The sequence below is a fragment of the Ptychodera flava genome, chromosome 2 (genome assembly GCF_041260155.1).
Source record: "Ptychodera flava strain L36383 chromosome 2, AS_Pfla_20210202, whole genome shotgun sequence".
In the NCBI taxonomy this organism is placed as follows: Eukaryota; Metazoa; Hemichordata; class Enteropneusta; family Ptychoderidae; genus Ptychodera; species Ptychodera flava.
In genome coordinates, this window is record NC_091929.1 from 11,229,329 (window position 1) to 11,244,362 (window position 15,034).

Here is a 15,034-nt window from a genome sequence, read left to right on the forward strand (position 1 = left end):
ATCAGAGCCGAAATACTATTTGATTTGAAAGGTAAGAGGGCAGTTGTGCAATGCTTCATGTGTAACACTATGAATAAAATTTTATGTCTGAAAGTTGATCCACACATGTGGTCGGTCTATTCCGCTCGGCGTCTATGCCCCAATAGACGTGTGTACATATGCCTGAGAGTACTTCTCGGGCATATGTACACACGTCTATGGGGGCATAGACGCCGAGCGGAGTAGACCGACCACAGGTGACCGTGGTTGATCTTGATTGAAAGCACTAAAACTGTTTTTCCGTGAACATGATTCTCCTGTTGCAGACATCAGCCGGTTCAAACTGTTCAAAAGTGGACACCGCTCAAGTAATTACGCACATGCGCGGTGCGTTGTGAAACGTTGTCATCGCAGTATGGGGAATCCCCACTGCCATACGACCTATGTAAATCACTTTGACAGTTTGACATTGGTTAAACAGTTTCAGCCTGGTCAGCAGCATGCAGCAGTGCTTTTTTCCCGAAGACGTAGCTAGTGGCAAGTGAAGTCCCCGTACACCCTTTGTGAGAGACATTTAAATGACTGTAAGCAGATCGCGTATGCTGTGAAGTTAGGGGAAGGAGACGAGTTAGAGACTTCGAGATTACGAGCCTGGGCTTACAAGTCGTAATCTCAGATCGGTTGTTGAATTCTGGCCGCCATATTTTACAGGAACTACATCTATAAAGGTAAGTGGAAGTTCGAATCCTAAATACATCACAGACCAAATCTTCTGAACAGTCTCACATAGTGGTGTCACAGCCTGGTACGACACGTTGTTTCTCAGGTGATACCTTGCGAAGTTTCAACGAGACAACGTGCTCAGGAGGTAATAGACAGGTTTAGTTACACGTCATTCTAACGTGAACGCTGGGACTAGTATACCTAAGAGGTATACTAGTTCCAGGTAAACGTGATAGCGTAGAATCCGCCTAATCCACGTTGGCGTACACGTTCACGTGCTATACCCCGCTTGGCTACGCATTACGTCACCCTTCGTGTGGCAGACGCTAACAATATGATTCCGCTAGGCTCGTGTCTCCGTAGTCTGTTTCCGGTGATAGCTCAATGGTTACCCGGTATGCCGCTAATCGACGAAGAAATTTCACAGAACAATAACGAAAATACATAAATATCTTTGAGTATGTCACTATCACATATCCAGCTAACAACGTGAATGAATGATTCACAGTTTATATCATGTTCTGATGTTTTGATACCTAAAGATGAGAATAAATTTACACGTTTACAAATTACGTGAAAACAGGCTTAGGTGTGTCCACTTAAGGTAGCTTTCCGCCTTTGCGACGACCTATTTTCAAACGTGAATTTTGCCATCAAGATGTGTACTTTTACCCAAGTATTATATATCATCTGAAAGCTATTTCTATGAATTTTTTTGTTTTATCAAGAAAATTAGTGTGCGATGAATTTTTTTGAAGATCTTAGTGAAAGTGTAAAGAAAATGGGTGGTCTCACGTAAAAAAGTTTAAGTCTGAGCGGAGAGGGGCTATTGTTTAGGTGTTAACGGGCAATTGGTCTTCAGAATACTGGCTACAAAACCGTGTCTCAGATTTTTGAAAAAGGCCTTAGTTTTTTCACATCGTCGAGTCAAAGTTTATCCATCGATTAGTCTTACAATGCCGCCTAATTAAGCAGCAATAACTCGACTTTAAAAATCTTCATAAAAAAACTGAGACACGGTTTTGGAGACAACCTACTTGACAAACGTCTGTGAAAATCTGGTGAACTTCCGTTCACGCGTTCTCGAGTTAAACTCTTTTGAACGTGCTGCAATGTGACAAAATGCCGAACTGAGATAAAGGCGATTTAGTAAATTGGTTCGGGTTTTTCCTTTTGAATGGCAATAAACAATGTACTCAACCGACAAAACACTAAAACCAGATAGTGAAATCAAAGTGTTCAACTTCAACAGTATATTCACTCATTGAAATCAGTGTCAACGGTCGAAATGAGGCTAAAATGGGTGAATTTTGGGAGCGTTGTACTCTTTTTAGAGCGCAATCTACACAGTAGCTGATGAGTAAATAAACTTGGGGAGTGCCAGGGAAGGGATTATGCATAATCTGTTGACTGATTAGTTATAAGGTTTAAATAGAGTATTAACTGTTCGACCTAACTGTCGGAACTGCTACGGCACCTCGATGCCGTCTACACGAGCGTTTGGACTTATTACCTCCATGACAAGCGTACACTGTAGTGTAAGTTTATGACAGCATTCGATTCGACCTCGGAAACGACTCACGGCTGCGGAATGAAAGCGAGCCCGATGAGTGATATAGAGAAAACAATATTGGCTGACAACAAAAATATCTGCGTTTGTATGTGGATGTACATTTGCGGTGTCTGTGATCATGGAGATAAAAAAAGAAAGAACAGCTTCATGCTGTGATCCATTACGGTTAGAGTAACCGAGGATTATAGTGAGCAGCCATTTTTTAGATCTTCACGCGCCTTGAAAACCGATTAACACTAATCAAACTACGAGAATTTCTGAGACAATAGTTCGTCCTCACTCTGTACAGCATTTCTGTGGGTGAAGACCGTTTCTGGAGTAATTTATGCTAAAATGAGCCAATCGCCTGTCGCCGGCATAAAAGTCAAAGGAGAGAAGTTGAGAAAACATGAACATAGAGAAAAGTACGTCATGTCATCAAGCGCAAGTTGCATGCGATAGACCGCTCGTCAAGCGTCATACGTCACAGATAGATAACTCTCTGCTGTCGTTCGTATCCAACATGAGTACCATCGATTCCAGGCGAATATGATATCAGACCCGTCTTCATTACATGTAAATTTCAGGATTAGGATGGTGTTTTGCACTGTATTCAAGTAGTTAGCCCGTAAGCGTCTCATTCAATGGTTTACCGACCAATGATGACATGTTGATGAAAACTCAGGGCGATTACGTTTACGTTGTGACGGTCAAATTCATATTGAAATTTGTCTTCGGTCCTGCAGCATTTTGGCTACTGCCATGATAACTGATAACAATGTTGTCGTGTCCATTCCCATAAAATCATTTGATTCACATTCGTCCGGTGTACGATGAACATTTGTTAGTCGACGTATGTTTTTACCTTGTCAAGGTCGGTAACGAAATGGGACAAGGAAAAACGGGACCGCGGGATTGAAACGACTTCGACATTTCAGTTCACTGTCATTGTGCCAAAACGTCTGCAAACCAAAGCAGCTATTGTTTTGTGGCGCGTGATTTCTGCATTGCTACGTATTTTGCCTTGGGAAAATTTCCTGTCGATGTCTTGAAGCCAATGCAATTTGTTTCCACCTTGTATTTTCTAATCCTAAGTAGTTCAAGTGCCGCGGTTTCTGATATTTCATTTTATTCATAAATTGTTCAACTCACTCAATATTCTCATCGAACGGACAATGTCGGGTTCTAGACCTTTTGGCGCAAAGTCGTTTCGGCCGCACAATTTCCGACGCCAAGACGTTTAGGCAACGCGACCAAAGACGTTTCGGCACTACCTGGTTGGGGGAACTCGTGCCAAATGTTACAAATCAAAACACTGAGAAGTATAGTGTCAGCATTCACATGCTTTAAAGTTTGTGAGAACATGGTGAAAAACCGTGAGAAAAGAGTTTAATATCATTTTCAATAGCAATAGCCGCCGACACTGTCAAAGTTTGAAAAGCGGCGCCTAAACGGCACTGTAAAAGTCATACTGGTCAGAACGCAAAGGTCACTCTTATGAATATGACTGGTCTGTCAGTTACTTATAAGTTTGAAGGAAAAAAATAAATCGTAACGGGGGTGTCGAAATGTCTTGGGGCCAAAAGAAGCCGAAACTTCGGCCGAAAGAGGCCGAATGTTGCTTGAATGTTGAAGATGTGAAGGGTGTCTGTTGCGGTATTCAAGTGTTCCCGCTGTCACTGAGGCCGCCAGTGGAACGTACCATTTATGTATACGGGACAGCCTCTTCAAAGATGTTTAACATTACGAAACTTATCCACCACTCCTGGTGCTTTTACAAAAGCACAAAAATGTCCCAGATAAAACATTAGTGTGTGGGCCATTTTTGTAATCTGAAATTGTACCGTCAACAATGTCATAAGTCTGACCTTGTCCGATTGTGTCAATAAATTATGATCTTTTGGGAGCGGCCACCCCTATGAGAAAAACGGTAAGACCCACCTTTCGCCAGGTACACTCTATGGTCTTGACCCACGCAGTGAACGGTAGGTGTTAATGGGATTTTCACAGCGGATGTTGTCTAAGTGCATGTGAATACTGTGACGCTGCTTGCTTAGTGTAATCCCTTGTCAATCAAGACTTAACGGTAGTCTCAAACGCCAAACTGTACACCTGTGCCTCTCGTACATTTTTATTCCAAAATTTCACCCAAAAACAGGAACTTCACGACCAAGATATTCTACACACAAGGAAGATCAATTTATAGGAAAACTTTTCAGGGATAAAAGAAAAATCGTGTTTTTATCTCAAAATACCAAACAAAGGCAGAAAGCTACCTTAAATAAGCTCCGACTCTTACGATGTATATATATATATATATATATATATATATATATATATATATATATATATATATATATTATAATATATATATATATATATAGGGTCATCTTTCCCCGCTAATTCTGTATATATATATATATATATATATATATATATATATATATATCCACTGATCTCACAAGCTTCTTCTGTGACGGTGTGTGTCTGTCTGTCTGTCTGTCTGTCTCTATGTGTATTACCCTTTGCAGCTCAAAAGGGAGTGCAGTGTGCAGTTATAGTGGCTATTGTACCGCCTAATACGGACCAGTAATCACAAACGATCTGAAGAATGACATTTGGAGTATCATAGACAGTGGAGGGGAAATTACTTCGATGTTAAAATGCTTGACCGTTTCTAAAAAAATCGCACAGTTCGATTGTCATTCTTTGAACAGGGATCTGATCTTGATTGCAGGCACAACAGCAAGATGAGAATAACTGTTTTCCTGCACGGGGTCCTTGTCGTCTTCGCTGCTTTCACCGAAGCTGGCGAGAAAGACAAAATAAAGAGCGGAAAACATGGAGAAGGGAATTCAAATAAGAAAGGTAAGTAGAAACAGGTTATTGATTAACTTGTTATATTCATGATTGCTAACTGTCATCTCTGTTACCTTTTTAACACCAGTGTCCGTCGAGGGCGCTTTGTCGCCACGTCGGGAGGACATGCTGCAAGTACTACGAAAGTGATCAGGGCAAACAGAACTGTATCAATTATAGACAGAAGAGGAAAATCTTACCCCTTTATGGTCTGTTTTACCATAGGTACATGTATACGGCTTTCAAACAAATAATGGTTAACTACCTAGAGAATATCAGCCTCAATATTTGTCACTGAGACACATTGTATCATACAGCAAGAATATCGTCACTTCTAGTATAGACATGACTGCTTTGTTTTAAAAGAAGTATACCGCTGCATTTTCAGAAATAATTTCAGTAGGTGGCTATCAGACCTACTCTCATTCATGTTGACAGCCAACACGTAAGGGATGAACCATTGATCTTTGCAGGGGTGGTTAACATAACATTACCAAATTCCCGTTTTGCATCCCAAGATTTGACATAAAAATTAGCACTTCTATCTGCACAGACCATTGAATGGGCAGACTATACTTCATACCCTCGACCCCTTCTCGCACTTTACATTATGATTTTTACAAGCTAAGGCTGCCAGTAGCTATTTAATTATGTATGTACACTCACTTAGGTCTACCACATCTAACCAAATGTGAATAAAGTAGTATGACGCTATTTTTCTTTTACAAGTAAAATACAACGTTTTACCCAAAGAGTTAACGCAAGCGCCATATGCATTTCGAATATTGGTTAATTAGGTCACTTATTTCTGCAATGTCAAAATTTGCAGGATGACTACGCATATTTATTTTTGATGATGATAAAATTGATTGCTTTTAAGATGCCTTGAGGAAATTAAGCACGCTGATCAAAACTTAAGTTTAGAGGTGTGTGATACCTAAACATCTTAGGCTTTGTAAGTGTTGTCGAGTATTCCTTGTCATACATTTTCTACGCGTACTGTATGTATGTATGTATGTATGTATGTATGTATGTATGCATGCATGCATGTATGTATGTATGTATGTATGTATGTATGTATGTATGTATGTATGTATGTATGTATGTATGTATGTATGTATGTATGTATGTATGTATGTATGTGCGCTTACTGTCTGATTCATTCAATCTCGTCCAAGCAGAAGGTGACAAAACGGGACAGAGATTACACCTTCTTGGTCTGGGGTGATTGTATACCAACAGACGGTAAATGAGGTGTAGGTTGTAAAGATATCTGAAAAACTGAACAATGACAAATACAATGTGACGGCGATAGACGCAGGAAAGGTTAAATAACATGTTTGATATGTCTGACTTCACTTTGCTGCTCATTTTTCTCAAAATAAAGAGTGCAAGTACAAAACTCATGAAATTAGTGACTGAATGACGGGTACACGTAATGCTCAGCTGCAACTTTTGAAAGGTGATCCCAAACTGTGTGCACTAGACAAAATGTGGCAAAGAGATAGAAAGGATTGAAAGGCAAGATAGGTGAGAGTCGACTGATACTAATGCGTACCAACAATTGTAGATCAATTCAACAAAATGGCCGACTTACGAGCCAGTAATTTTACACGCATAACAGAGAACGCTATTTTGTTTATCTTGTTTGTTTATGTTCCCAATGGGAGGACATACAGGTCGCGTTTGACTGATGGTAAATTTTGTGTTGTCAGGAAACTGCTTCAGTCTCGATATATTGTCTTTGTTACTCTAAATTATTTTAAAAAATGATATTGGTATGAATTGACCCTGTCAATACGTGGATCGTCTTTACATACTGACCCTGTGGTGCAATTTGTTAACCAAGCTGATTGGCCAGGATTGAACATGTGACATGGTTAGCGAAAGGCAAAATATGTCATGGTGAGCATGAAACTTTAAACTGTAAAATTCAATAACTTTATAAAAGTATGGACAATTTGAACATTTGATGAAAATGTCTCATTTAGTATTTTGTAGGACAAGGTATTTCTTAATTGTTGAATGCATTAGAATTGGTATCTGAACACTAATATTGGTACACAGTACACAGTGCCGTGTATGTTTATATAATTGGTAAAATGAAGAAAGAGAAGTATTTGTTAAAATACACAGGATGTCTAAAATGTTATGAAAACTTACATCCACTGTCTCGATAGCGGGTGTTGGAACATGTCCATTGACTATTAAATTTTGACTTTCTTCCGGTCTGACTGTACATATTTCTATCGTATCTACATCGTGTGTATAATAATTCAATCAAATTCATTCAAAATTGAAAGAAATCTTATTAAATTAAAGCAAATTAATTCAAAAGTGAAAGAAATCTTATTAAAGCAAATTGATTCAAAATTAAAAGAAACCTTATTAAAGTGGCCAATTTTTATCCATACAAATAAGAGATGATACTTGACAATAACATTTTGTTTTTTTACATCAAAGTTGAATCATCTTCCAGTTGTATGCATCCGGTTATCAAGGCTATACTAATTTCACCATAAGGAATAATGCTGCGAGGGCACGACGGCTAAATGACATCAATGAATATTTCTTGATCAGACGATCAAACAGAAGCACTCTTTGCAATTACTTAAACTTCAGTTTGCTTCGACTACACTGTAAAAATAGCGGACGCCAGACGCGTCTTTACGCGTTCAAAATGTAGATGTCAGTGTTCAAATTGAACAGCTAGTGTTCATATTGTTAACACTAGTGTTCATATTATTAACAGTGATGTTCTTAACCCGAACACTTAGTGTTAATAACCATCTCCTTCAAGTGTTCAAAAACTCTGCATGACAGAAATTTTGCAATACTGTAAAACAATTAACAATCTTTAGTGTTTTTTACCTTACTATGGCCATATTAAATTTACTACTGCATCGCTGTTAGGCAAACGTACACGGATTTTGATGTAACGATTTTCCCATTAAGTGAAAAAATATCTCCGGTCTAAAATTACTGAAAGCATGTTCTTTCTAAAAAAGGAAGTATACAAAATAATTTTACACGTTTATTACGGGTTGAAAGTTTGAAATTTGGAAAAGAAAATCAGATAACCACCATGGACGTTTTAATTTAACATCGGCGTGCAAGAGGCGTTCTACTCCTTAACACTTGGTGTTCAAGTTTGGTGCCTCTTCTTATCCCGTCATGCATCAAAACGGAAGTTGCGACATTTTTCTTGTGAACGCACGCTGAAGTCGTGATCGTGCGGAAGAAAGACCAGAAAGGGTAAGTTTTCTCTCCAAAATAGTAAAAGGTGTTGAATTTTGAAGCATCTGTATTATTATCCTTTGAAATTATTTGTATAGTACTTTGGAATAGCTAAAATACGTGAGAAACCTTTTTTTACTTTCAGTGGCTTGTATACCATACACTAGCTGTAAATACGCAGCGGTGTTTTGGGCCATGGCGTATCGATCGATCGATCGGGTCAAGGGTCATCACCGCAAAACTGTGGCGATGACTCTTGACCCGAGCGTGATCGATATGCCACACACCGCTGCGTAATCACAGCTAACACGTCTTAGTTATCACGATCGCATATAAAACATTAGTTAAACATCGCAGAGTGTACACTCTATTGTTTCAGCATATGAGAGTTGGCCTTTCTTTTACTTTTCATCAGTTGATGACAAGAAGAAGCCAATATTTTGTAACAGTATCGCAAAGAGGCACTGTATACCAAAGTCACCCCTTAACTTAATAAGGCCACCTGTCTTTCATTTAAAGTCTCATGTCGCCATAATACCTATTGTTGCATTATTTTCAGGATGTGAAAAGTTGGATTTACCTGGTAATCGAAGAGTTATTACAGAAGCTGATGGTGCAGAAATTGAAGAAGATGAGTGTAGAGGTAGCTTTCTGGAAACAAGCTTGAGAACCTCAGTTCATCTCTAATGTAGATTTAAACTTCCGAGGGTCAGTAACTGAATTTTGATAAGTTTCTGTACTTTTGTTCTGAATTTATCTAAGCTTTGGTAGAACGCTATAATCAACTACATGTTACTGGAGAATAAGTTTTCAAATACGTGTAGTCTCCCTTATCAGATGCAAGGGTGGAATGAACAATTAAAGCAGAATGCGACAGAAAATTCAGAGTGAAAAATGTACACTCTGAATTTCTGAATTTTCTGAAATTTTCACTCTGAATTTTCTGTTGCTTTCTGCTTCAATTCTTCATTGCACCCTTGCATCTGATGAAGAAGACGTCACGTCTTTGAAGGCTTAAGCTCCAGTAACATTTAATTGATCATAGCTTGCAACCAAATCTTAGATTATTTTGTATTGTAGTTCAACACGTCTTTTGTTCTCGATTTGTTACTGTTTTTTAGCTTTGCTTTTAGCGACGCAGAGCTTATCTAATAGGTGAATGTGAGGCATCGTCCTCAAATTTTTACATCCCAAGCTTTTTCTTCAAAACGGCCAGTACGATTCCTTTAATATTTTGAGTACAGGTTCCCAGAGATTACCCTAATGATATGTTCAAGTTATGGTGAAATACGCAAATTTGTATTTTTGAGGCGAATTTTGCTATTTTTTGGCAAAAATCTTCTTCTCTCTTACTGGTGGTTCGACGTCTTCAATATTTAGTAAACATCTCCCTAAGAATGACATTCGTAAAATTTGTGCTAGTTGTGATGAAATGTTCAAATCTAATTTTTTCATGGCAATTTTTTTCGTTTTTGGTCAAAAATCTTTAAAATCTTCTTCAAAACTACTTAATGAACAGCTTTGATATTTTTGACATGAGTCTCTGCGGATAGTTTTTTCAGATTGTTCAAATTTATGCAGAAATATGCAAATTTTTATTTTTGAGAAATAAAAGACATTTCAGACATTTTTAAGACATAGGGAATTATCAGAATGTGATATATTCAAGTTATGATGAAATCTGCAAGTTTTTATTTGGGGTCAATTTTTACCATTTTTGGTCAAAAAATTTGTATCTTAAAAATTACCTGTCTGATAGCTTTGATATTTGCTACACATGTTTTTTGGGATGATCTCAATTTGATATGTCCAAATCATGGTGAAATCTTCAATTGTGTATTTTTTGCAGCTTTTTTCCCATTTTTGGTGAGGCCATCCCGAAGTGAGCTGTCAGAGATTCTTTACATAACACTGCGAGCTCTTTCGACGTCTAAGTCGCTTGTTGTATTGCTATATTGGTGTTGAAATGGCTAACATTCAGGTTCTTGCCATTGGTTTTAGACTGCAGTTTCCTTTTACAAGTGAACTTTAGTAAGGACTGAAATTTCCAGGTTCAACAGCACATGCTTATTGACATACAGAAAAAACTTATGAAACGAAGTCAAAATTAGTTGATGTGTTTTTAATTTCTGAGAAGTAGAGTTTGAAATGTCACTGATTTATTTCAGAGTTTATTTAAAGGTATTACAAACCAACAAATCTTTCGTTCATGAAGGACTTTGTTGGACAAGGAAATGGGTTTTACACCTCCAAGGACCCCTTTACCCACTTTCTGCATGTTATGTGTTACTGTGAAACTTTGTGACAACTTGACATGCTGTGCATTATGTTGTGTTTACTTTAGTGTGGACAACTATGTACCATGTGCATCAGAGAAGCCGTGACTAACCTTTTTCCAAGTTTGCAATTGTCTATACAAGAGGAAATGTCTCAAGCTATCTTACAAAACGGAGTAAACATTTCATACGAACACTGTTTTCAACACAATAAGTAAGACAAATTTTGAGCTTTTTCAAAACAGATATTTTTGTACGTTTTCACAAGTATGAACATATAACATAATCCACAATATTGAAGTTAAACCTGTTTTGTCATTACTTTGTTCATATATTTTGAAAACGATCGACAGTGTTTATAAAGATTTTCTTTTGTTGATGTTTTGATAGGAAGGTGTTTACATCGTTGGTGTTTTCCTCTGACAAACTTTACAAAGTGGCCATGTTTATTTTTCCATTTTACACTAAATAATTGTATTTTACTCAACTAATTTTTGTGTATTTTTAGAATAAAATAATTTTACTGAATATCAGTGGTCCGTTATGTCATTTCCAGGCTTGAACACCCCCTGAACGCCAAAAGTTCATGTGTTCAACAAGTGCATATTATGTGTTCAATACTTTAACACACTTATCGTTGAACGGCGTCCATGCGTTCAAAAAGTGTTACAGCCCTTTGAACGCGTAAATGCGTTCAAATTTTTGAACACATTTCATGTGCAACGTGTGTTCAGATATGGAACACCATGTGTTCAATATAATGTCTGATGAACACATAGTGTTCAAAATCGGCACACGTGTGTTCAAAAATTGAACGTTGGTTGAACACGTAGCGTTAAATTTCTGAACGTCTAGACGCGTTCAAAAAGTGTTACAAAAAGGCGTTTAATTGGTGTTCTATCCTTGAACACTTAACTTTACAGTGTAGGATCCGACATCTATCAGTGTGTCGAATAATAAAACATTATTTATCAATTTACTTTCTGTTGTAGTTACCGCTATGACATTTGACGTAGACAGAGTTTCACCTGCAACAAAGCCATTACGAGCCACCACACGCAGCGAAAATCTCACACATCGGATCAAACAGAAGATTGAAAGCAGCTATCAAACCAATGCTATCATAGTTAGCTCAAGTAGTTTACACGGTCTAGTGCAGGCGGTACACCTGGCCTATGACAATCACTACCCATTGGTGTTGAGTCCAGACATGATATGGTTGTGTATCACACAGGGTTTAGCAATCCACATTAACAAGAATTTCGAAGAGCTAAGAGAGAAATTTGTCTCACACTCTGGGAAGAAGAAAATAGAAGTGAGAATAGATGACTTTGTGAAAGGCTTGGCAACCAATCCATGGCCAGAGGTTTTCGGTGAATTTTCAGAGAAAATTAAAGATGAAATAGGAGTAACAAATTATGATCTCATTACTCCAAATTTCACCACAACCGGTCCCATTGAAAAGGCAGTGGGCGATATCGCCTTAATGGACACGATGCAGTCTTACTTTACATATTTGGTCATACTCAGTGCGGAATTCCATCCATTACTCTCGAAGGCACCAAGGAAGACTGGATAGCAGTCCGGGATAAAGCTGAACAACTGGAGCAGTATGATCTCAAATGGTGGACTAAGGAACTGCTACCTGTCTTGGATCAGTTTGTTAACGCATCAAGTGGGAACATAGACAAGAAATTCTGGTCCAATATTTACAAAGTGAGAATAACTGAATAACATAAATTCTAAACCAGCTATCTATTTATTATTTAATGCGCATGTTTTTTTCTCAGAACTTGGTTGCAGTACTGCGATATCCTTTTCCTTACATTAATGTATGAAGATTTCAGTGAGCTATTGTATGTACAGTTAATGCAGATAGTGTTTTTATTATGAATAGCGACAGATTATATATATAATCGACACAAATCTATGTTTTGCTGTTGCATTGTAAATATGCCCAGGGTAAAAATTGCTGTCTTTTGAGATGACTCGCAAATATTCATGTGACTAAACAAGTTAATTTGTTTTTGAAATTCTGTTTCTGTGCGACAGATAGCTGGTGGTTCTGGTGGCCCGTATATAACGGGCTGGATCATAAACCTCTTTCCGTATCTTCAGATGTATGGAAGCTTTGCACAGAATGAATTCCTTGACCACTGGTCTGCAGGCGGGATTTTCTATGGTGTAACAACCGACTGCTTTCCATCTGGCTTGTCTAGAGCACCATTTGTATGGGAATATTTTGAACAGGAATTCGACATGCAGTTCATTGGAGGATTCATGGCAGTGTCCCAAGATCATGAGACTTTGGCACTGAGACCGGAGCTGGGCTGGGCTGTTGTAGAGGATGTCACATCTTAGCTAATTGAACATTGTCCTGTAAAAGGTATACAATCACCTGTAATCTAAATATGCCCATATATGGTCAAAGGGGCGTTCCTTGGTATTCAAAATACCCATGCGAGGGCGCTGTTTTTAAAAAGCGGCCATCCGTTAAAAATCTGTGATTGGTTAGATTTTCTCTTTCCCTGGTAACTGTGGCAAAATTGGAACAGGTGACAGTATACCTTTAAAGTGCCTTATTAAAATGGCTAAATACACGAAATAATCTTTAAAAGAAGGACCTCAGAACAGTTCTTTTATTGTAGTTATTGTAGCTCTTCAATGTGTTAGATTAGCTCATTGTATTACATAATTTGTCCAATCAAAAATACGAATGAATTGTATACATGATTATCACCCCTAGGAAGATAGATATTAATCATGAAATCGTCAAAATTTTCATGAATGTTATTCACATTTTTTTTTGCTTTTCAGTAGGCTTCTGTCAGACTCCCCCAAGTAATTCCAGCCATTTTAAGCCCTGTCAGGAAGTGTTGATAACACATCTCATTTGCATTTGCCGATTGCATACATCATTCTGTGGTTATTGACCATTATGTCAATGATGTCTGCATACCTAATGCCAATTGTCAGTAAATTTCTCATCGATATCACGCAAGAGTGACTGCATGAAGGAGCATTAGTTTCTTTCCGGGAAGGGGACTCAGAGAAAACCAGGAGGTTGACGTTTACAAAACTGCATTTCGGGAGGGGGGGGTGTCAAATTTTGTAATAAATGATTGGGGCTGATTTTACGAAAGTTTGTATCGAGTTATGGCAACAACAAAAAAGTTATCAAAAAGTATATAAAACAGAAAACGATCATGGCTTTATTCTGTCTAAACAGGTGATAACAATAAGAAAAGAGCACTTTTGTTCACAAAAATAACAGGACTAGTATACCGGTATACTATACTACGTTTGCAGGAATTTTTCTCGTTAGCCTCTGAAGCTGCTTAAGCTTCATTTTCATGGATAATCTCGCAAACGAGGGAAAAATAATACACTTCCTATCGAGTAATATTTTGGCCTTACTATTCGTTAGTCTCCAACGACAAAATAGTTATGTCAGAGTCCTGTTCCATCTAGAAAGTTTGACCACAGTTTTTTAGCATTAATAAAAATTGTGTAACACAGTGCAGTAAAATATGATAAGAGAATTTAAAAATCAATTTGACTCTCAAAGGATGGACATGTTTTATTTTCAAGATTAGAATGATATCTTAAACAAAAATTCTGAATTATTCGTTTTAAAAGCATTTATTTCCCCGGAATTATTTTATTTTTCGCCGTGTTTTGACAAAATGCAGAATGTGAACGTTGGGAAAAAAAATCAACATTTACAAATGAATACAGGGTTATGTTATGTCGTTTTAAGTAACATTGGTGCAGTGGATTATGTCTTTCCTTTCTAGCAAATGAGTGTCAGACGATGAGGGCGCAATAAGCCATTTCCTTCGTAATGGTCATAAAAGATCTCTGTGTCTCCGTCTCGACTCGTGTCGTCTCGGGTGTTAATGTTTGCCGTGCACAGTCCGTCTCTAGAGTAAAGAGACTTCACAACATTATGACCTTTTAATGCTGTGTTTCGAAAGTTTGCCGGACTTTCGTCATCAGTTGACTAAAACCTCATCTTCTATCAGTGGATAAATTGTGAAGAAGCTAATTATCAAATTGTATGCATAATTATGTTACCCCACTTGAAGTTTGTTTTGAGTTTGGAAGCTACGATATCTAATTTGGTTATACTGTGTTCAAGGTAGTGATCGTATTGTTTTTTACTCAATCGAAATACAGACATAGGTGGTTGTCGACATGTTTTGCGCTTCTGTTGTAAGGTTTTACTTTTCTTTGTTGTTTTGTTATTAGTCGTGTTGTAAACGATGTGTGCTATCACTTTTTGACGGATTATTTTTGACGCTTCCTTATTATGTAATCATGAGAGTATGTAATTGCCGTTACCCTCCATAAGTAGTAGTAGTTGCAATACAACTTGCTGTTTGTCGGATTTATTTCCCTCCATATT

The 15,034-nt window shown here is 37.7% G+C and overlaps 1 protein-coding gene across 1 annotated transcript in view; it reads left to right on the forward strand.

Annotated features, from left to right (window-relative positions):
• Positions 1–215: 215 nt before the first annotated feature.
• LOC139114443 (uncharacterized) overlaps positions 216–15,034 on the forward strand; it is a 51,706-nt gene continuing 36,887 nt past the window's right edge. The window contains exons 1-2 of the mRNA XM_070676188.1: positions 216–707; positions 4,992–5,122. Of these exons, the coding sequence (XP_070532289.1) occupies positions 5,005–5,122 (118 nt within the window). The 5' untranslated portion in view covers positions 216–707; positions 4,992–5,004. The remainder of the gene's footprint in view (positions 708–4,991; positions 5,123–15,034) is intronic.